The following is a 17,218-nucleotide window of genomic DNA, read 5'->3' as shown; positions in this document are numbered from 1 at the left end:
AAGTATGATGATAAAACAAGAGGGACGGCTATTTTATTTAGGAAAGAAAATCCATTTATACCGCTAACGACAATTGCTCTTAACAGTGGTAGATACTGACCTGAAACTTAGTCAACGGCTTCCAAATACCCCGAGTGTGTGCAACTGTCATTTTGGAGTAATTTGGTGTTGCAAAACGTTCATTTTAATTTTAAGATTACAGCTCCCTCTCGGTATTGAGCGCGCTACTGCCGGTTTACGGGTCGTATGACGTCACTGTGTCGCAGTTTGTTTGGGTTTATAAAAGGTCAATATAAAAACATTAAAAAACATTTTTGTACAGCTAAAAGTTATTTAAGTTCAATTTTTTATGGTTATTTAAAATTATCCCCGCGATCCCAAACTTCCTTTAAGTCTCCATCTCTGTACCAGACTCCACTTCCTCCGGTGCCATGCCATCGTTAGTTTCTCAAACATAGTGCTCTCTGAATAGATCATTTGAAACCATCAGCCACTGGTGAGTCTTTTACAGACAAGTTTCCCATTGTTTAAACCATATAACTAAGCGCCGTTTCACTAGAGTCGGTATTGAACTCAACCCGTTCAATACTCCATCTGGTAAACTACAGATTCTCTGTGGTTCCGCGCATGGAAGCTAAGCTCTGACCACTCTGTTCGAAGGTAAACAATGATTTTTGTTTTTTTTAAAAAGACAGCTGAATTTTAGATAATACTTTAATTTACTTACTCACTCATGTAGTGTGGAGCTTTACGTTTTGTTTTTTTCAGGCAGGCCCCCAACACCACGGCCTTTGTGGTGCCTCTGATCCATACATCTTGGAGCTCTGCAAATGCTGGCCTGACTCGAGGGTTCTCTCCCATCACACAAGCAATGGCAGGGGTCTGGCAGCTATGCATGATGCTGGCAGCTATGGCACGCTGCCCCCGACCTCAGTGCAGATTGACTGACGATCTTCAAACTCGCAGTTTTAACATTGCTGCACCTATGGGATGTCTAGATAATTCTCTGTCACACATAGTACCGTCTTTAGTGAGTACCTTGGCCCAGTCCCTCGGCAATGCCTCATTGCAGACATTCGCAGTTATGACCAGGGAGCTGGGCAGGCTAATGTCGACAATAACACTGACACGTAACCAGGTCTGGCTGGCACAGTCCCCTTTATCCGAGCCATGTCGCAGAACACTGCATTCTTTTCCGTTTGTGCTGGGCCAGACCTCTGGCCCAGCGACATTGCAGGCCTTGGAGCGTATTGCACAGGTTGGCCAAGTAAGGAAGCAGTTTGCCAGTTTATGTCAGATTCCCCATGCTCCTCCTAGGCAGGGACATTTGGCAGGATTGGGTGCGGGTCACCCTTACCCACGGCCGACTGCTCGCCCGTCTGGGCAGTCCAGGGGCCTGCAGGTCACAATGCCAGGTAATCGGCATAGCCGTGCAGCCACATGTCCATCTGCTCAGATGCCTAGGGGTTCTGGACCAATTCGCCGCACCCCCAGGGCCCCAAGGGGCAAGGGAGGCAAAACCTGAGCCTCAGGGGCCGATCGTCGGACTCCTTTCCCACGACCAGCACCTCTGCTGGGAAGAGCAGAACCTTGGGTAGTGCCCACGCTATCCAGAGGTTACACGTTACAATTCCGACACCGGCCCTCTAACTGAGGCTTGCCTCATCGAGTTTTACTCCACTTATTTTCTTGTACCCAAAAAGGAGGGTGGATTTCACCCGATCCTTGACGTGAGGGGGTTGAACCGGTTTCTCAAAGTTCTCCCCTTCCATATGCTGAATGTAGCAGATGTCCTTCAGACTGTCTCAGCAGGAGACTGGTTGGTGACGATGGATCTGAAAGGTGCATACTTTCATGTTCCCAAGGCCCCTCATCACAGACGTTCCTTAATTTCATGTTCATGAACGAGGTTTATCAGTTCAAGCTTCTGCCGTTTAGTCTATCCCTGGCCCCTTGAATATTTACCTGGTGTGTGACAGCTGCTCTGTCGCCGTTACAGGCCAGCGGAGTTTCAATACTCCCCTATCTGGATGACTGGCTAGTCATTTCCCCGACTCGGAAGCAAGGAATTGAGGGACAATGCTGCTCTTCTCAGTCACGTGGGCAATCTAGGCCTCAAGGTAAATTATGCCAAGAGCAACCTCATACCCAGCCAGGTAGTGAGGTACTTAGGGCTTGTGCTGGATTCATCAGTAATGCGGGCCTCCCTCTCTCCAGAGCGAGTCTCCGCCATCCTAAGCCTTCTACTGCATTTCCAGCATGGCATGTTGGCCTCGGAATCCATGATCGTACCACTGGGGCTTCTAACACTGCGCCCCTTTGAGGTATGGATGAACAGCTTGCATTTGGACTACAGCTGCCACCGGCACAAGGTGGTCAGGGTGTCTGCCCAGTGTCTCCTTACCCTCCGACCCTGGAGGGAGAGAGAATACTTAATGCCGGGTGTACCCTTGGGGAGGGTAGCCTCCCGCTGGGAGGTTGTCGAGACGGACGCCTCTCTTGTGGGTTGGGGCGCAGTGTGGCAGTCCAGGACTGTCAGGGCCCTGTGGAGTGCCCAGCAGAAGCAGCAGCACATAAATGTGTTGGAACTTCAGGCTGTAATCCTAGCGCTCAGGCACTTTCTCCCTATTTTAAAAGATCAGCATGTTCTCATCTGGTCAGACAATACCTCAGCTGTGTACCACATCAACCAGGGCGGCACCAGATCTCTGACGTGTCTGTGGGTGGCACACCGGCTCCTCATGAGGGTTTACCCCAACTTCCTGAGCCTCCGGGCAATGCATGTTCCTGGTCTCAGGAACACTGCCGCGGATCTCCTCTCCCAACAGAAACCTCCTTCCGGGGAGTGGAGACCTCCCCCAGAGGTGGTGGTGTGATATGGGCCACATTTGGCAGAGCAGCAGTGGACCTAGCCCGCTCGGGCAGGACGCCCTGGCGCATACCTGGCCAAACGGCCTACTTTATACATTTCCTCCACTCCCCCTCATACCAGCAACGCTTCACAGAGTCCAACAGGGTGGTCTACACCTGCTTCTGATTGCCCCATGCTGGCCAGGAAGATCATGGTTCCCGCTGTTGCTAAAACTCCTGCAGGGAACACCGTAGTGTCTTCCAGAAAGGAAAAATCTCCTGTCTCAAGTCACCGTACGCATATGGCACATGCAACCAGGTCATCTGAAGCTGTTCTTGTGGCCCCTATAGTTGAGGACCCACTTTTTGACATCCTACGATATGGCAGCTGCTCACATGATTTTAAACTGTCGAGCACCATTCAGCAGGTCGCTTTACGCTAACAGGTGGGTGGCGGGATGCGCTGGGTGCTTGGCTAATTGGGGCTCTCTCGGATGTGTGTGTGTGTGTGTGTGGGGGCGGTGGCTGCTTCTCGGACTGGGATTTCGGGGGCATCTGGGGGCGGCCTGGGGCTCCTTGGCCCCCACTCTTTCTGCTGGCCTGGCTGCATTTGCGGGCCCGGGGTGTCTCCTGGGTTTGCAGTAGCGGTTTTTGCACATACACTGGTCTACGATGCACTGGCACGCCTTGGGATGTGGGATAAAACTGGTACTGGGCTAAACTTTAGACACGGTGATCCTAAATACCTGTTTTAGGTACTACCACTCACTCCTTCTCTCTGTCCACAGACACCACCATTATACCTAAGCTTCACACTGGTCACCAGACTGGATTAATTACACAACATAATAAGCACAATATGTTCTACTACAACGTCACATCTCACTCTCACTTTAAAATTATCTATTCTTCCCCACCCTTTCTATTTCCTGCCTTGAGTCTCTCCTCCCTGCTTAACCTCCCCCCCACCTCAGTGTAACACTGCTCTCCCTTTTTATATTCTCCCAATAAAAAAGTGTTTCTTACCCTTCCTTAGGGAGGGCTAGTGATGGTCACAATTAAGCAATAAAATAAATCAATTAATTTAATTGCAATAACAAAACATGCATTGCTGTCTCATAATGATTGCACGTCTTACAGTGTTGACCTTTGACAGCATGTGCAGACAAAGGAAAAAAAAAAAAAAAAAATAAATAAAGTGGCTGTCTCTCAAGACAGCCTTTCTTTTTGCTGTGGCAACAACAAAACGTGTGGGGGAGCTGCATACTCTGTCAGTTAGCCAGGCATGTCTGCGCTTGGAGGCTGATGGCTTTGGGTTGAGTCTCAGGCCAAATCCTTCATTTTTGAACAAGCGGTTGCCCCCTCATCCTGTGAACCAGCCTATCGAGTTGGCTGCCTTCAGTCCCCCTGGCTCCTCTAGGGGGAAGGGCGAATCATCAACACTGTTGTGCCCTGTGCGGTACAAGGGGGACCGCACTTTCTAAACAGAGACTCTCTCACTGGGTGATGGAGGTCATTCAGTATGCCTATAGTGCACTGAGCATCCCAGTGCCTCAGGGCATAAAGTGCCATTCTACTAGAGGCATGGCAGTGTCATGGGCCGCCTTGAGTGGCGTTCTCCTGCAGGATATCTGTGCTGCAGCTACCTGGTCGTCATCATGCACCTTTGGAAGTTTCTACAGGGTAAACGTTCGTGGTGTCCAGCCTATGGCAATGGCCATGCTGTCCACAGCTTCGGGCCTTGAGTAGATGAGGATTCTTTTGTGACCTTACTGGTATAAGTCATCCAATGCTTTAAGCACCGCCTCTGGCGGTCAGTAACGTATGTAACTACGGTTCTATGAATCCTGGATGACCGCCAGAGCATCCTGTCACTCAGGATTAGAGTTTAAATTCTTGGTCCGCGCCCGACCCGAGTTCGGGCCTCATTTTCCCGCCCAACTGTCGGGCCGGGCTTCATTTATTCGTTTTTTTTTTTTTTACTATAGTGATTTCTGCTGGTAGTGTGACGGTATATTGATAGCGTTGTGTTGTGTTTAGTTGTTCAGCGTTCACATTCACTAATGATTATTTGCTGATTTTGCTCATTCCTCATTTGCTGCTAGAGCTCAGGGAATAAATATGATTGGTTCTTCAGTCAGGTCTGTGCTCCACACATAGACCACTTGGTCTGGTCTGCATACTGTAACGGACTGGGTTCTATGTTCTGGTTACGTTCCACTGTGTGTATTCAGTGGTTAACTGATGCTGAGATTTCCCATGGTCATGAAGGCATCATGGTTACTGCAGCTTTCTCTGCCAATGTGTGTCTTTGTTTACATGTGTTCTGAGTGTTGATTGGCTGGGAGGCTGGGGAAAGGGCGGGAAAAGAGTGAACAATTGTGTTCCCACGGTAGTGAGTGTATGACGGTGTAAGGTGGTTCTTTGTGTGCTTGATTGTTTATTTTTGGTGTTACTATGACCTCCATTAAAGCCTGTAAAACTGTGATAACGGCTCGAGTCACGTCATTAAAATACCTTTTGGGCTGCGGTGAGTGTCCGGGCCTCCCCCCTCCCCCCCTCTCCCCTCTCACTGTGCGAGGCACCGTGCTAAGAATCTAACGGTTGCAACACGTTCAATCAAATAATAATTTACGTCGGGTTTGCTTCGGGCTCCGGCCTACAATTTAAGTTAATGGGTCGGGCTCTATGCCTTGGGTTGGGTCGGGCTGAATTTTTTGGGCCTGATCTAAACTCGACTCAGGATCCTTGTGTCCTCACAAGAAGATTTTGGCGGGAACAGATCACCTGATGACATCTGTAGATATAGACTCTCTGGGTCATCCAAGGGTTACAGGTGACTTTGCGGATATAATTACTCGACCTGCGCATGCGCGAGAAGGAAAATCCAGTGCTTTAAGCACTACCCCTGGCGGTCATCCAGGATTCATACATACGTAACTCTCGCTCTGAGTGAGTGCTGGCTGCAAAAAAAACAATAATAATAATGTTGCGCTTTAGCTGTCAGTGACTGCTGTGATCGGAGCAGAGAGGGAACACATTAAGACAGGCTTGAAGCACAAGCATCCACTATTGAATCAATCCTTTTTCTTCCACTGCTGGGAAGAGGTTTGACGGTATCAAAGCTTGGATACCGCCAAGACGACTAAAACTGCTTAATTTCTACACTTGCTCTTTGTTTCTTTTTTTTAAACTCATATTTATCTATTCAATAAATATCTTTCACATATCAACTGTTCTATTTATACACATTTTGTAATTGTCCCTTCATCTTTAAACTCTGCAATGTGCACATTTTAAAAGCTACATTACTGACCTTAATTTCATGCCTATAAATTCCTCCTGATTTTCTGTCACATGACTCAATAAATGCGTCACAATGAGGAAAAACATATATATATATATATCACACTATTTGAACGTAAGTACCTCATCACTGTAGATAGAGGACTGATGACATCATCACTGTACAGGTAGGACTCTAACAAAATTTGTAAAGCATTTATGAAATAATTTCTTAACGACATCATTGCAGTCCAAACAAATCCGATGTTGCACACTTGAACCAAGCAGCAGCCATGTTGAAACTATCAGATCAGTTTGATCCTGATCCGCAGAGATATTTGAGGTACAGACACACACACTTATGCACACGCACAGCATCCCTGCCAGGGACGGGGGTTACCACGACAACACTGTGCCATTGCAGGTGCTCATCCGGTGCCTGTGCCAGAAAGTCAATTATGGAGATTGGGGGGTGGGTGGTTAGCTATTGGCTATAGCACAGAGCGTGTGTGTGGGGTGGGTATGGGTGGTGGGGGGTGAGGTCAGTCTGACGTGAGTCTGTCAGTGTGTGTGAGCCTCACAGGGAGGGGGGAGGGGGACTCCTCATCTACACACACACACACTACATATAAAACTAAAGAACACTAGTCTCTTCATTAGAACACACACACACACACACACACACACACACACACACACACACACACACACACACACACACACACACACACACACACACACACACACACACACACACACACACACACACACACACACACACACACACAGTGTGAGCTCAGACAGAAAGGGTTCTTTATAAAGTACATGGATTTCAATGTGAACAAACACGACACGTGACTGACGTGCGCATGCATACTAGGTGCAGAAACCATGTGCATCCAATGTCACATATCAGTTATTTATATTCACTATCAGTTGTTTAAAAATTTGACGCTCGAAAAATGGCAATGAATGAACCGCTGTTAAGGTTTGAAAATAGTTGGTAGTATGTAGGAAGCTTGTCACCTTAGGCACTAACTTTAAGTACTGGTGAATGATTGTGGGACACATGCAGCATTCTTGAAAACAAGTGGTCATCCGATGTACGCTCCTGGCCCGATGTTCAATGGCCAGACATTTATACATATCAGATAGAAAAACCCAGTGTATATATGAAAGAAAAGCATTAAGTCTCTAGATGCTTATAACTACTTGTTATGGGCAGGTAGACCTAATGGTTCCTACTATACTGAAATTCTACACGACGGTACTACCGTAGATTATGATACTATTACCAGTTTCCACTACATAGCGGCTGTCTCTACTCTCCTCCTCTCACTGCACAGTCTAAACTCACTGTACGCTACTCACTTGTAAACAAACCAACATTACAACTGAACTCCACAGCTGCTGAATGATTGGCTGTTTGCCTGTTACTGATGACGTACGGGGATATGATAGGCTGGGTCCGCCCATCTATTAGCTGATTGGCTGTTCGTGTGTTTCTACACCGGCATGAAGGACCTGAAGACAGCTCTGCTTTGATAGAAACTTGCTTCAAAACAAACAAGTTCTGTCTCACCCAGAAGCGCGCATGGCTACAAACACGAGACCCCAAGTGGTGAGTCTGCCGCAGCGTCGTCGTCGTCAGTGGCATCACTAAAGTTGCCCAAGAAACAAACTCCAAAAGTGCCATTTGGAACAATTTTGTCTTTAAACGAGGCAGAGACAGTAAAGCAATAGGAGATCTACTGTGCAGGCGCTGTCACCAGCTATAGGAGCTAAAGGAGGGGAGAGACAGTAAAGCAATAGGAGATCTACTGTGCAGGCGCTGTCACCAGCTATAGGAGCTAAAGGAGGGGAGAGACAGTAAAGCAATAGGAGATCTACTGTGCAGGCGCTGTCACCAGCTATAGGAGCTAAAGGAGGGGACACATCCAACCTCATAAAACACCTGTGACATCATCCAGATTTATGTGTGCGAATACCAGGTTAGTATCAGTATGGTGGTGGTAATGTCCTCTATGGTTTATTATGTTGGAGAAAAAGCATTATTGTCAAATTTTTTTTTTTTTTTTGAAAAACAGTGGATTTGTAATCCTGAGTTTATTCCAACTTAATTTATTAGTTTTTTTATTGCTTACTAGTACAGTGCCTGCCGGAAGTATGCATTCATATAGTGGGAGCTTAAGTAGAGCGGTCAATAATGTCCGAATGAGTATGTGTTTGACAGGTTGTATGTACATAGAGGTGTACATACTCTGTACTCTGTAGTGTTATAAAGGGTTTATGTGTGGGTGTAAAATAAAAGTGTGTGTGATTTATCTGGTTTAATTCTATGAGACATGAATATGATAAATGTGTTTGTTGTTTTCTTTTTTTACTCATGTAGCAAAACGGTCAAAAAGTTAATTTTATAATTACGGCTCCCTCGGAAAGAGCGCGATATTGAGCGCGCTACTTCCGGTTCATGACGTCACTGTGTCGCAGTTTGTTTGGGTTAAAAAAAAAAAGGTCAATATTAAAAACGTTTTTGTACCGCTAAAAGTCATTTAAGTTAATATTTCATGTTATCTAATATTATTCCCGTGATTCCAAACTTCCTTTAAATCTCGGGTCACGGACTTCACTTCCTCCTTCGTCTCCATAACTGTGGGCGGCGGCTGTGCTGACGGTCGTTACTCGACCTTATCACAAACTATCTGGTTATTCAGACAGAGGAATGTAACGTTTTTGTGAGCGGATGGGTCCACAACACAGCTCTACTATGATTATTGTTTGTTCTGTGCAAGGGTGAGTGTTCTTATATCATTCTATGTGCTAAAAAAGATGCTAGCAGCTACAATGTAAACACACATACACACACATGGCTGATGCGGAGCACACAGAGCCGTTTAGAGAAAGTTGCGACTTTGGTGTTACAAAACGTTTATTTTTCGAGGTACTTCCGTGTCTCTCTTAGCAAGACGCGCGTGTGTGAAGATAACGCACGGAGGAGATGTATGTATATATATATATATATATATATATATATATATATATATATATATATATACAGTGGGGCAAAAAAGTATTTAGTCAGCCACCAATTGTGCAAGTTCTCCCACTTAAAATGATGACAGAGGTCTGTAATTTTCATCATAGGTTCACTTCAACTGTGAGAGACAGAATGTGAAAAAAAAATCCAGGAATTCACATTGTAGGAATTTTAAAGAATTTATTTGTAAAATATGGTTGAAAATAAGTATTTGGTCACTTCAAACAAGAAAGATCTCTGGCTCTCACAGACCTGTAACTTCTTCTTTAAGAAGCTCTTCTGTCCTCCACTCGTTACCTGTATTAATGGCACCTGTTTTAACTGGTTATCAGTATAAAACACACCTGTCCACAACCTCAAACAGTCAGACTCCAAACTCCACTATGGCCAAGACCAAAGAGCTGTCGAAGGACACCAGGAAAAGAATTGTAGACCTGCACCAGACTGGGAAGAGTGAATCTACAATAGGTAAACAGCTTGGTGTGAAAAAATCAACTGTGGGAGCAATTATTAGAAAATGGAAGACATACAAGACACTGATAATCTCCCTCGATCTGGGGCTCCACGCAAGATCTCATCCCGTGGGGTCAAAATGATCATGAGAACGGTGAGCAAAAATCCCAGAACCACACGGGGGGACCTGGTGAATGACCTGCAGAGAGCTGGGACTAAAGTAACAAAGGTTACCATCAGTAACACACTACGCCGACAGGGAATCAAATCCTGCAGTGCCAGACGTGTCCCCCTGCTTAAGCCAGTGCATGTCCAGGCCCGTCTGAAGTTTGCCAGAGAGCACATGGATGATACAGCAGAGGATTGGGAGAATGTCATGTGGTCAGATGAAACCAAAATAGAACTTTTTGGTATAAACTCAACTCGTCGTGTTTGGAGGAAGAAGAATACTGAGTTGCATCCCAAGAACACCATACCTACTGTGAAGCATGGGGGTGGAAATATCATGCTTTGGGGCTGTTTTTCTGCTAAGGGGACAGGACGACTGATCCGTGTTAAGGAAAGAATGAATGGGGCCATGTATCGTGAGATTTTGAGCCAAAACCTCCTTCCATAAGTGAGAGCTTTGAAGATGAAACGTGGCTGGGTCTTCCAGCATGACAATGATCCCAAACACACCGCCCGGCCAACAAAGGAGTGGCTCCGTAAGAAGCATTTGAAAGTCCTGGAGTGGCCTAGCCAGTCTCCAGACCTCAACCCCATAGAAAATCTGTGGAGGGAGTTGAAAGTCCGTGTTGCTCGGCGACAGCCCTAAAACATCACTGCTCTCGAGAAGATCTGCATGGAGGAATGGGCCAAAATACCAGCTACTGTGTGTGCAAACCTGGTAAAGACCTATAGTAATCGTTTGACCTCTGTTATTGCCAACAAAGGTTATATTACAAAGTATTGAGTTGAATTTTTGTTATTGACCAAATACTTATTTTCCACCATAATTTACAAATAAATTCTTTAAAAATCCTACAATGTGAATTCCTGGATTTTTTTTCACATTCTGTCTCTCACAGTTGAAGTGAACCTATGATGGAAATTACAGACCTCTGTCATCATTTTAAGTGGGAGAACTTGCACAATTGGTGGCTGACTAAATACTTTTTTGCCTCACTGTATATATACACACACACACACACACACACACACACACACACACACACAGTATTTATAATAAAAATATACTAAATGAGTAAAATAAAACAATAAACTAAACCATATTTATACATAAAGTACACAAAATGACAACAGAAATGCATAAAAATATACAAAAATGCTCCAAAAACACAAAATGATGCCAAAAAACATACATTACAGAAAAATACACCAAACAACAACAAACACATGAAAACGACTAAAAATACACAAAACTAAATATTTATACAAAAATACACAAAATAACAATAGAAATGGACAAAACTACACTAAAAAAGATACAAAAATACACAAAATGATTCCAGAGTCACACTACAATGGCAACAAAAAACAATAATTATACACAAAAAGACAACAGAAAGATACAAAAATACACATAATGATTCCAAAAACATACATTACAGAAAAATACATCAAACAAAAAATAATAAAAATTAGTATAAAAAAACAACAAATACATTTATCATGCACATGTCCCATAAAATAAACCAGGGATCTCGCACACGCTATTTTACTTTGCACTTTTTATAACACTACAGAGTACAGAGTATGTACACCTCTTTGTACATCCAACCTTCAAATATATTGTCATTTGGCCATAATTGACAACTGTACTTATGCTCCCACATGAATGCATACTTCCAACGGGAACTGTACTAGATGGATGTACACACACACACACACACACACACACACACACACACACACACACACACACACACAATTTATAATAAAAATATACTAAATGAGTAAAATAAAACAAAAAACTAAAAAATATTTAAAGAAAAACTTACTCCTGTCACACTACAATGGCAACAAAAAACAATAATTATACAAAAAATGTACAAAAAGACAACTGAAAGATAAAAATTACACATAATGATTACTTCAAAAACATACATTACAGAAAAATAAAAATACAACAAAATTAGGAAAATGGCTCAAAATACACAAAACTAAATATTTACACAAAAAATACACAAAACTAAATATTTACACAAAAAATACACAAAATGACTCCTGAATCACACTACAATGGCAACAAAAACAATAATTATACAAAAAATGCACAAAAACACAACAGAAAGATACAAAAATACACATGACTCCAAAAAATATACATTACAGAAAAATACACCAAACAAAAAAATATAAAAGTGAGTAAAAAAAAAAAAACAACAAACATTTATCAAGCACATGTCCTATAGAATTAAACCAGGAAAATTGCACCTACATTTTGCACCTGCAATTATACCCCTTATGCTCCCACATGAATGTATACTTCCGACGGTACTAGTACCAATAAAAGCAAGAAAGGTCTGTGTGTGTGTGTCTGGAGCGAATATCTCCCCGACACGGTGCCTGTTCAACCTGAAACTTTTTCAATAGCTTCCAAATACCCCAAGTTTGTGCATCCATTATTCTGGAGTAATTTGGTCACTATCTATATCTATATCACTGCACAGCTCCTCACCTGAGCTAGAGTCACGTGTGCGGCCAGACCGGAGTTCTAGTTTAGACCGGAGAGGGGGGAGGGGCATCTGAGCAGCCGCACTCACACTGATAAACTAGCAAAGCTCTCAAGTCTCACTGATTGGACCTGATGTGAGACACTGATGTGTGTGTATGTGCACAGCTAAAGCGTGTGTGTGAGCCACGGAGTAGCGAGTCAAACACACGCACACACACACCAAACGACAACAAAAACACAACACAGTCTATGATTTAAAATATGTTAATTAACATTTTGTTGGCTCCCCAACCTCATGTTCGCGTACAGAGAAGTTCCACAAGCTTCAACTGTCTTTTCACCTTTTGAACTTCTTTACGGTCATGAGGTCAGGGGCCCTTTAACACTGATGAAGGAAATCTGGGAAAGAGACAATGCTGGCAAAGAACCTGTTAATGTTGTTTCATATGTTCTCCAGATGAGGGAGAAGTTGGAGAAGATGACTGCTCTAGCACATTCATGGTAACGGCACAGTGTCGGCAGAGGATTTGGTATGATGTCAAAGCTCGGGAAAGAGGGTTTGAGTCTGGCCAAAGAGTTCTTGTGATGTTGCCAACCAAGGAGAGAAAACTCATGGCCAAATGGCAAGGGCCCTATGAAGTCATTAAAACGTTGGGTCCTACAACCTATCAATCCCAAGTCGCCGTCGTCAACCTGCTAAAGGAGTGGGTGCCTAGGCCAGCAGAGTCTTCCAGTGTTCTACTCATCAGGAATGTAGCAGATGAAGAAGTGGAAGAACAATACTGCCAGAGGAGCGTTCCTCATCAGCAGATTTTAGACATTTGTATGGAATTCAGCAATTACAGGTGAGGGCATTGTGAACACCTGATGTCTTCCAAGCTAACCCAGGTCACTCTGATGTCATGCAGCATCACATCGCAATAAAGGAGGTCGCTGTCGTCAGGCCTACGAGTTATAGAATTCCTGAACAGTTGTTTGGTCCACTTTGGAAAGATTGATCTGATGCTGTCCCTTGGGAATCATTGAGGTCTCTCAGAGTGAGTGGTGTAACCCCATTGTTCTCCATCCATCCATCCATCCATCTTCTCCCGCTTAGCCGTTTCCGGGTCGCGGGGGAAGCATCCTCAGTAGGGAGGCCCAGACTTCCCTCTCCCCGGCCACTTCCTCCAGCTCTTCCGGGGGGACCCCGAGACGTTCCCAGGCCAGCCGAGAGACATAGTCTCTCCAGCGTGTCCTGGGTCTTCCCCGGGGCCTCCTTCCGGAGGGACATGCCCTGAACGCCTCACTAGGGAGGCGTTCAGGGGGCATCCTAATTAGGTGCCCGAGCCACCTCATCTGGCTCTTCTCGATGCGGAGGAGCAGCGACTCTACTTTGAGCCCCTCCCGAATGACTGAGCTTCTCACCCTATCTCTAAGGGAGAGCCCAGCCACCCTACGGAGGAAACTCATTTCGGCCGCTTGTACCCGTGATCTTGTTCTTTCGGTCATGACCCAAAGTTCATGACCATAGGTGAGGGTTGGAACGTAGACCGACCTGTAAATAGAGAGCTTCGCTTTTTGGCTCAGCTCCCTTTTTACAATGACGGACTGGTGCAGACTCCGCATCACTGCAGACGCCGCACCAATCCGCCTGTCGATCTCTCGCTCCATCCTTCCCTCACTCGTGAACAAGACCCCGAGGTACCTAAACTCCTCCACCTGGGGCAGAACCTCATCTCCCATTGTTCTCGCACCAAAAAAAGATGGTACCCTCAGATTTTGCATTGACTTTAGGTACTTAAATACCATCTTAAAATTTGATTCCAATCCAACTCCTCGTATTGACGAGCTGTTCGACAAACTCGGAAAGGCCCGGTACCGAACAACCATTGAGCTTGCGATGGGCTATTGGCAAGTTCCTTTTTCTAAGCAGTCCCAGGAGTTCACCGCCTTCCGGATTCCATGGGGCCTCTTCCATCTTACAGTCACGCCCTTTGGATTGCATAGAGCACCAGCAGCAACCTTTCAAAGGTTAACGGACAAGGTACTAAATGGTCTGTCGGAGTTCGCTTCAGCATATTTTGGTGCTATTGTAGTTTACAGTTTGTCATGGGAAGAGCATTTGGAACATCTTAAATCTGTTTTTGAGTGTCTCAGGAAAGCAAACCTCACCGTCAACCCTGCCAAATGCCTGCTGGCAAAAACAGAAGTGGAGTACCTCGGCTACGTCCTCGGAGGTGGTGTCATTAAACCCCAAGTTCAGAAGGTGAAGGCAGTTCAATCCTTCCCTTTGCCACAAACCAGAACTGAGCTGAGGTCATTCTCTGGCATGTCAGGTTGGTACCAGAGATTTATTCCAAACTACTCTGCTCGAGCTGCTCTGCTTACAGATATGGTGAGCCTACGACATCCAAAGCTGCTATGCTGGACTGAGGACACAAAGAAAGCATTTAAGGACAGTCAGCAAGCACTAACCAATGACATGTTTGCGTTGCCCTGACTTTGAGAAGCTATTTATCTTACAGACTGATGCTTCTGACCGTGGGCTAGGAGCAGTACTGCTTCAAGGACCTGGAAATTATCATCATCCAGTGGCTTTCATAAGCAGGAAGCTGTATCCAAGAGAGAGGAAGTATTCCACCATTGAAAAAGAATGCCTTGCAGTCAAATGGGCCTAGTATTCACTCAAATACTACCTTCTTGGGAGGCAAACCGACCACAAGGCCCTGACATGGCTACATAGAATGAAGGATGCCAACAGTCGGATTACCTGCTGGTACTTAGCCATGCAGCCCTACCACTATGAAGTGCATCACGTACCAGGCAAGAGGAATGTTACCGCAGACTATCTCTCTCGCTGCCACAGCGAGAGTCCATATCAGGATGAGTGTGTGGAGGCCACCCTATGTGGCTCCATTTAAGTTATTTTTTTAAACACAACACAGTTTATTATTTCAAATATGTTTAATATTTTGTCAATAATATTTCTTTCAGTTGAAACTCACCATGTTTTGTTTCATTTGCAGATTTACCCAGAAAATAAAGAGTGGCATCATGAAGGTTGGCTGCTAAAAGAGGGCGGAGTTAAAGCAGAAGCTACCATCTTGGGGGAGCCACTGGGGGGAAGAAGCTGTCTTTCATTTGTTTCAGTAATTTCATAGGGAATTAGAAATGTTGGAGTTATATTTGAATGTTTAATTATGCTTATAGTTATATTTGGATAAATTGCTCCCATTAGTTTAATTATAGGTTTCACAGCTTGGTATGTTTGTAATTTTCTCCCCTAATTATCTTTGTTGGCTAGCCACCTGGTATATAAACCCCACCATGTGTGTCATTTATTAGTTCAATTAATAGAAGTTAAGTTCCTGTGTTTTTTGTGTTGACCTTAGCTCATCAGTTTTGTTTGGACTTACTTTACTGGTACATTTTTGTTAAATGAAGATTTTTGTAAATAAATTCAATCGTATTTTTGAAATGTACACTTGTGTTCAAGCCTTTGCTGTTTGGTCCCTGACATGCACAAAACCACACTCATAAAAAATACACAAAATGACTTCAGAATCACACTATAATGGCAACAACAAAACAATAATTATACAAAAAATGCACAAAAAGACAAATACACATAATGACTCTAAAAAACATACATTACAGAAAAATACACCAAACAAAAAAAATATAAAAATTAGTTAAAAAACAAACACATTTATCATGTTCATGTCTCATAGAATTAAACCAGATAAATCACACACACTATTTTATTTTACACCCACACATAAACCCTTTATAACACTACAGAGTACAGTATGTACACCTCTATGTACATACAACCTTATAACACATACTCATTTGTCCATAATTGACAACTCTACTTAAGCTCCTCCCACTATATGAATACATACTTCCAACGGGCACTGCACTAGTTAGCCTAACATTAACATTAGCCTAGCGTTAGCATTAGCCTAAAGTTAGTATTAGCCTAGCGTCAGCAATAGCCTAAAGTTAGTATTAGCCTAGCGTCAGCAATAGCCTAAAGTTAGTATTAGCCTAGCGTTACTATTAACCTAGCATCAGCAATAGCCCAAAGTCACCAATAGCCTAACTTTAGCATTAGCCTAGCATTAGCCTAACATTTATATTAGCCAAGCAGCAGCAATGGCCAAACGTTAGCATTAGCCCAGCATTAGCATTGACATTAGCCTAGCGTTAGCATAACGTCAGCAAAAGCCCAATGTTAGCATTAGCCTTTAAAGTTGAATCTGCTCAAAGTGGAAGGGAAAATGAAAAGTTAAAAAGTTAAATAGTTGAAAAAGTTGAAAAGTTAGAAAAAAGTTGAAAAATAGCAGAGGAGAAAAATTAGCTGAAAGTTTTAACACCAAACTTGTTAAAATTGTTTGAAAACTGTTGGAGTTATTTGAGAGAATAACTATAGTTTAAGGATAACAGTGAGGATGGCTCCTGCATCGTCACTAATTAAACGTACTAAAGTTAAAACATACAAAGACAGCTGAGCTGATGTTTGAAAGGTTGATCAGCTCTGATTCTTATTCTTTCTGTACACATAGGAGACAGTGGAAGGTCTCACCTGCAAGCTCCTGGTTCTCCTCCTGGTTCTCCTCCTGGGAAGCAGCTGGAGCCTCCTCTGGATCTGAGTGCAATGGAACGGGGACTAACTCCAGTTTGGGGTGGTTGTGCATTTCAGGAGGCGTTAGCGTGCTGCCAGGAAGGAGATCCTTGTGCTTTGGAGCCGGCGGTGAGCCGGCCTCACAGTGAGTGTGCGCGGAGGCCGGGGCGAGGCTGGGCTCCTGGCCCTGGAGCGCCTTAGCTGGAGCAGGAGGCCTGCAGTGGGAACAGAGGTAGTCCTCTCTGGGGTTGATCTCCACTGGGCTGGAGTTCTGACGTTCACACTCCAAGTGGAGCCATCTGAAGGACCC

General features: G+C 44.3%; 1 protein-coding gene across 8 annotated transcripts in view; it reads right to left on the bottom strand.

Annotated features, from left to right (window-relative positions):
* The window catches only part of kmt2cb (lysine (K)-specific methyltransferase 2Cb), a 154,656-nt gene that overhangs the window by 103,291 nt on the left and 34,147 nt on the right, over positions 1 to 17,218 (bottom strand). For all 8 annotated transcript variants that reach the window (XM_028471917.1, XM_028471918.1, XM_028471923.1 and 5 more), the window contains exon 12: positions 16,870 to 17,207. In XM_028471917.1, coding sequence (XP_028327718.1) covers positions 16,870 to 17,207 — 338 coding nt within the window. The remainder of the gene's footprint in view (positions 1 to 16,869; positions 17,208 to 17,218) is intronic.

Source organism: Gouania willdenowi, chromosome 17, assembly GCF_900634775.1.
Source record: "Gouania willdenowi chromosome 17, fGouWil2.1, whole genome shotgun sequence".
Lineage (NCBI taxonomy): Eukaryota > Metazoa > Chordata > Actinopteri > Blenniiformes > Gobiesocidae > Gouania > Gouania willdenowi.
Note: the sequence above shows the minus strand (reverse complement) of the source record. Positions and strands in the feature narration are given on the sequence as shown.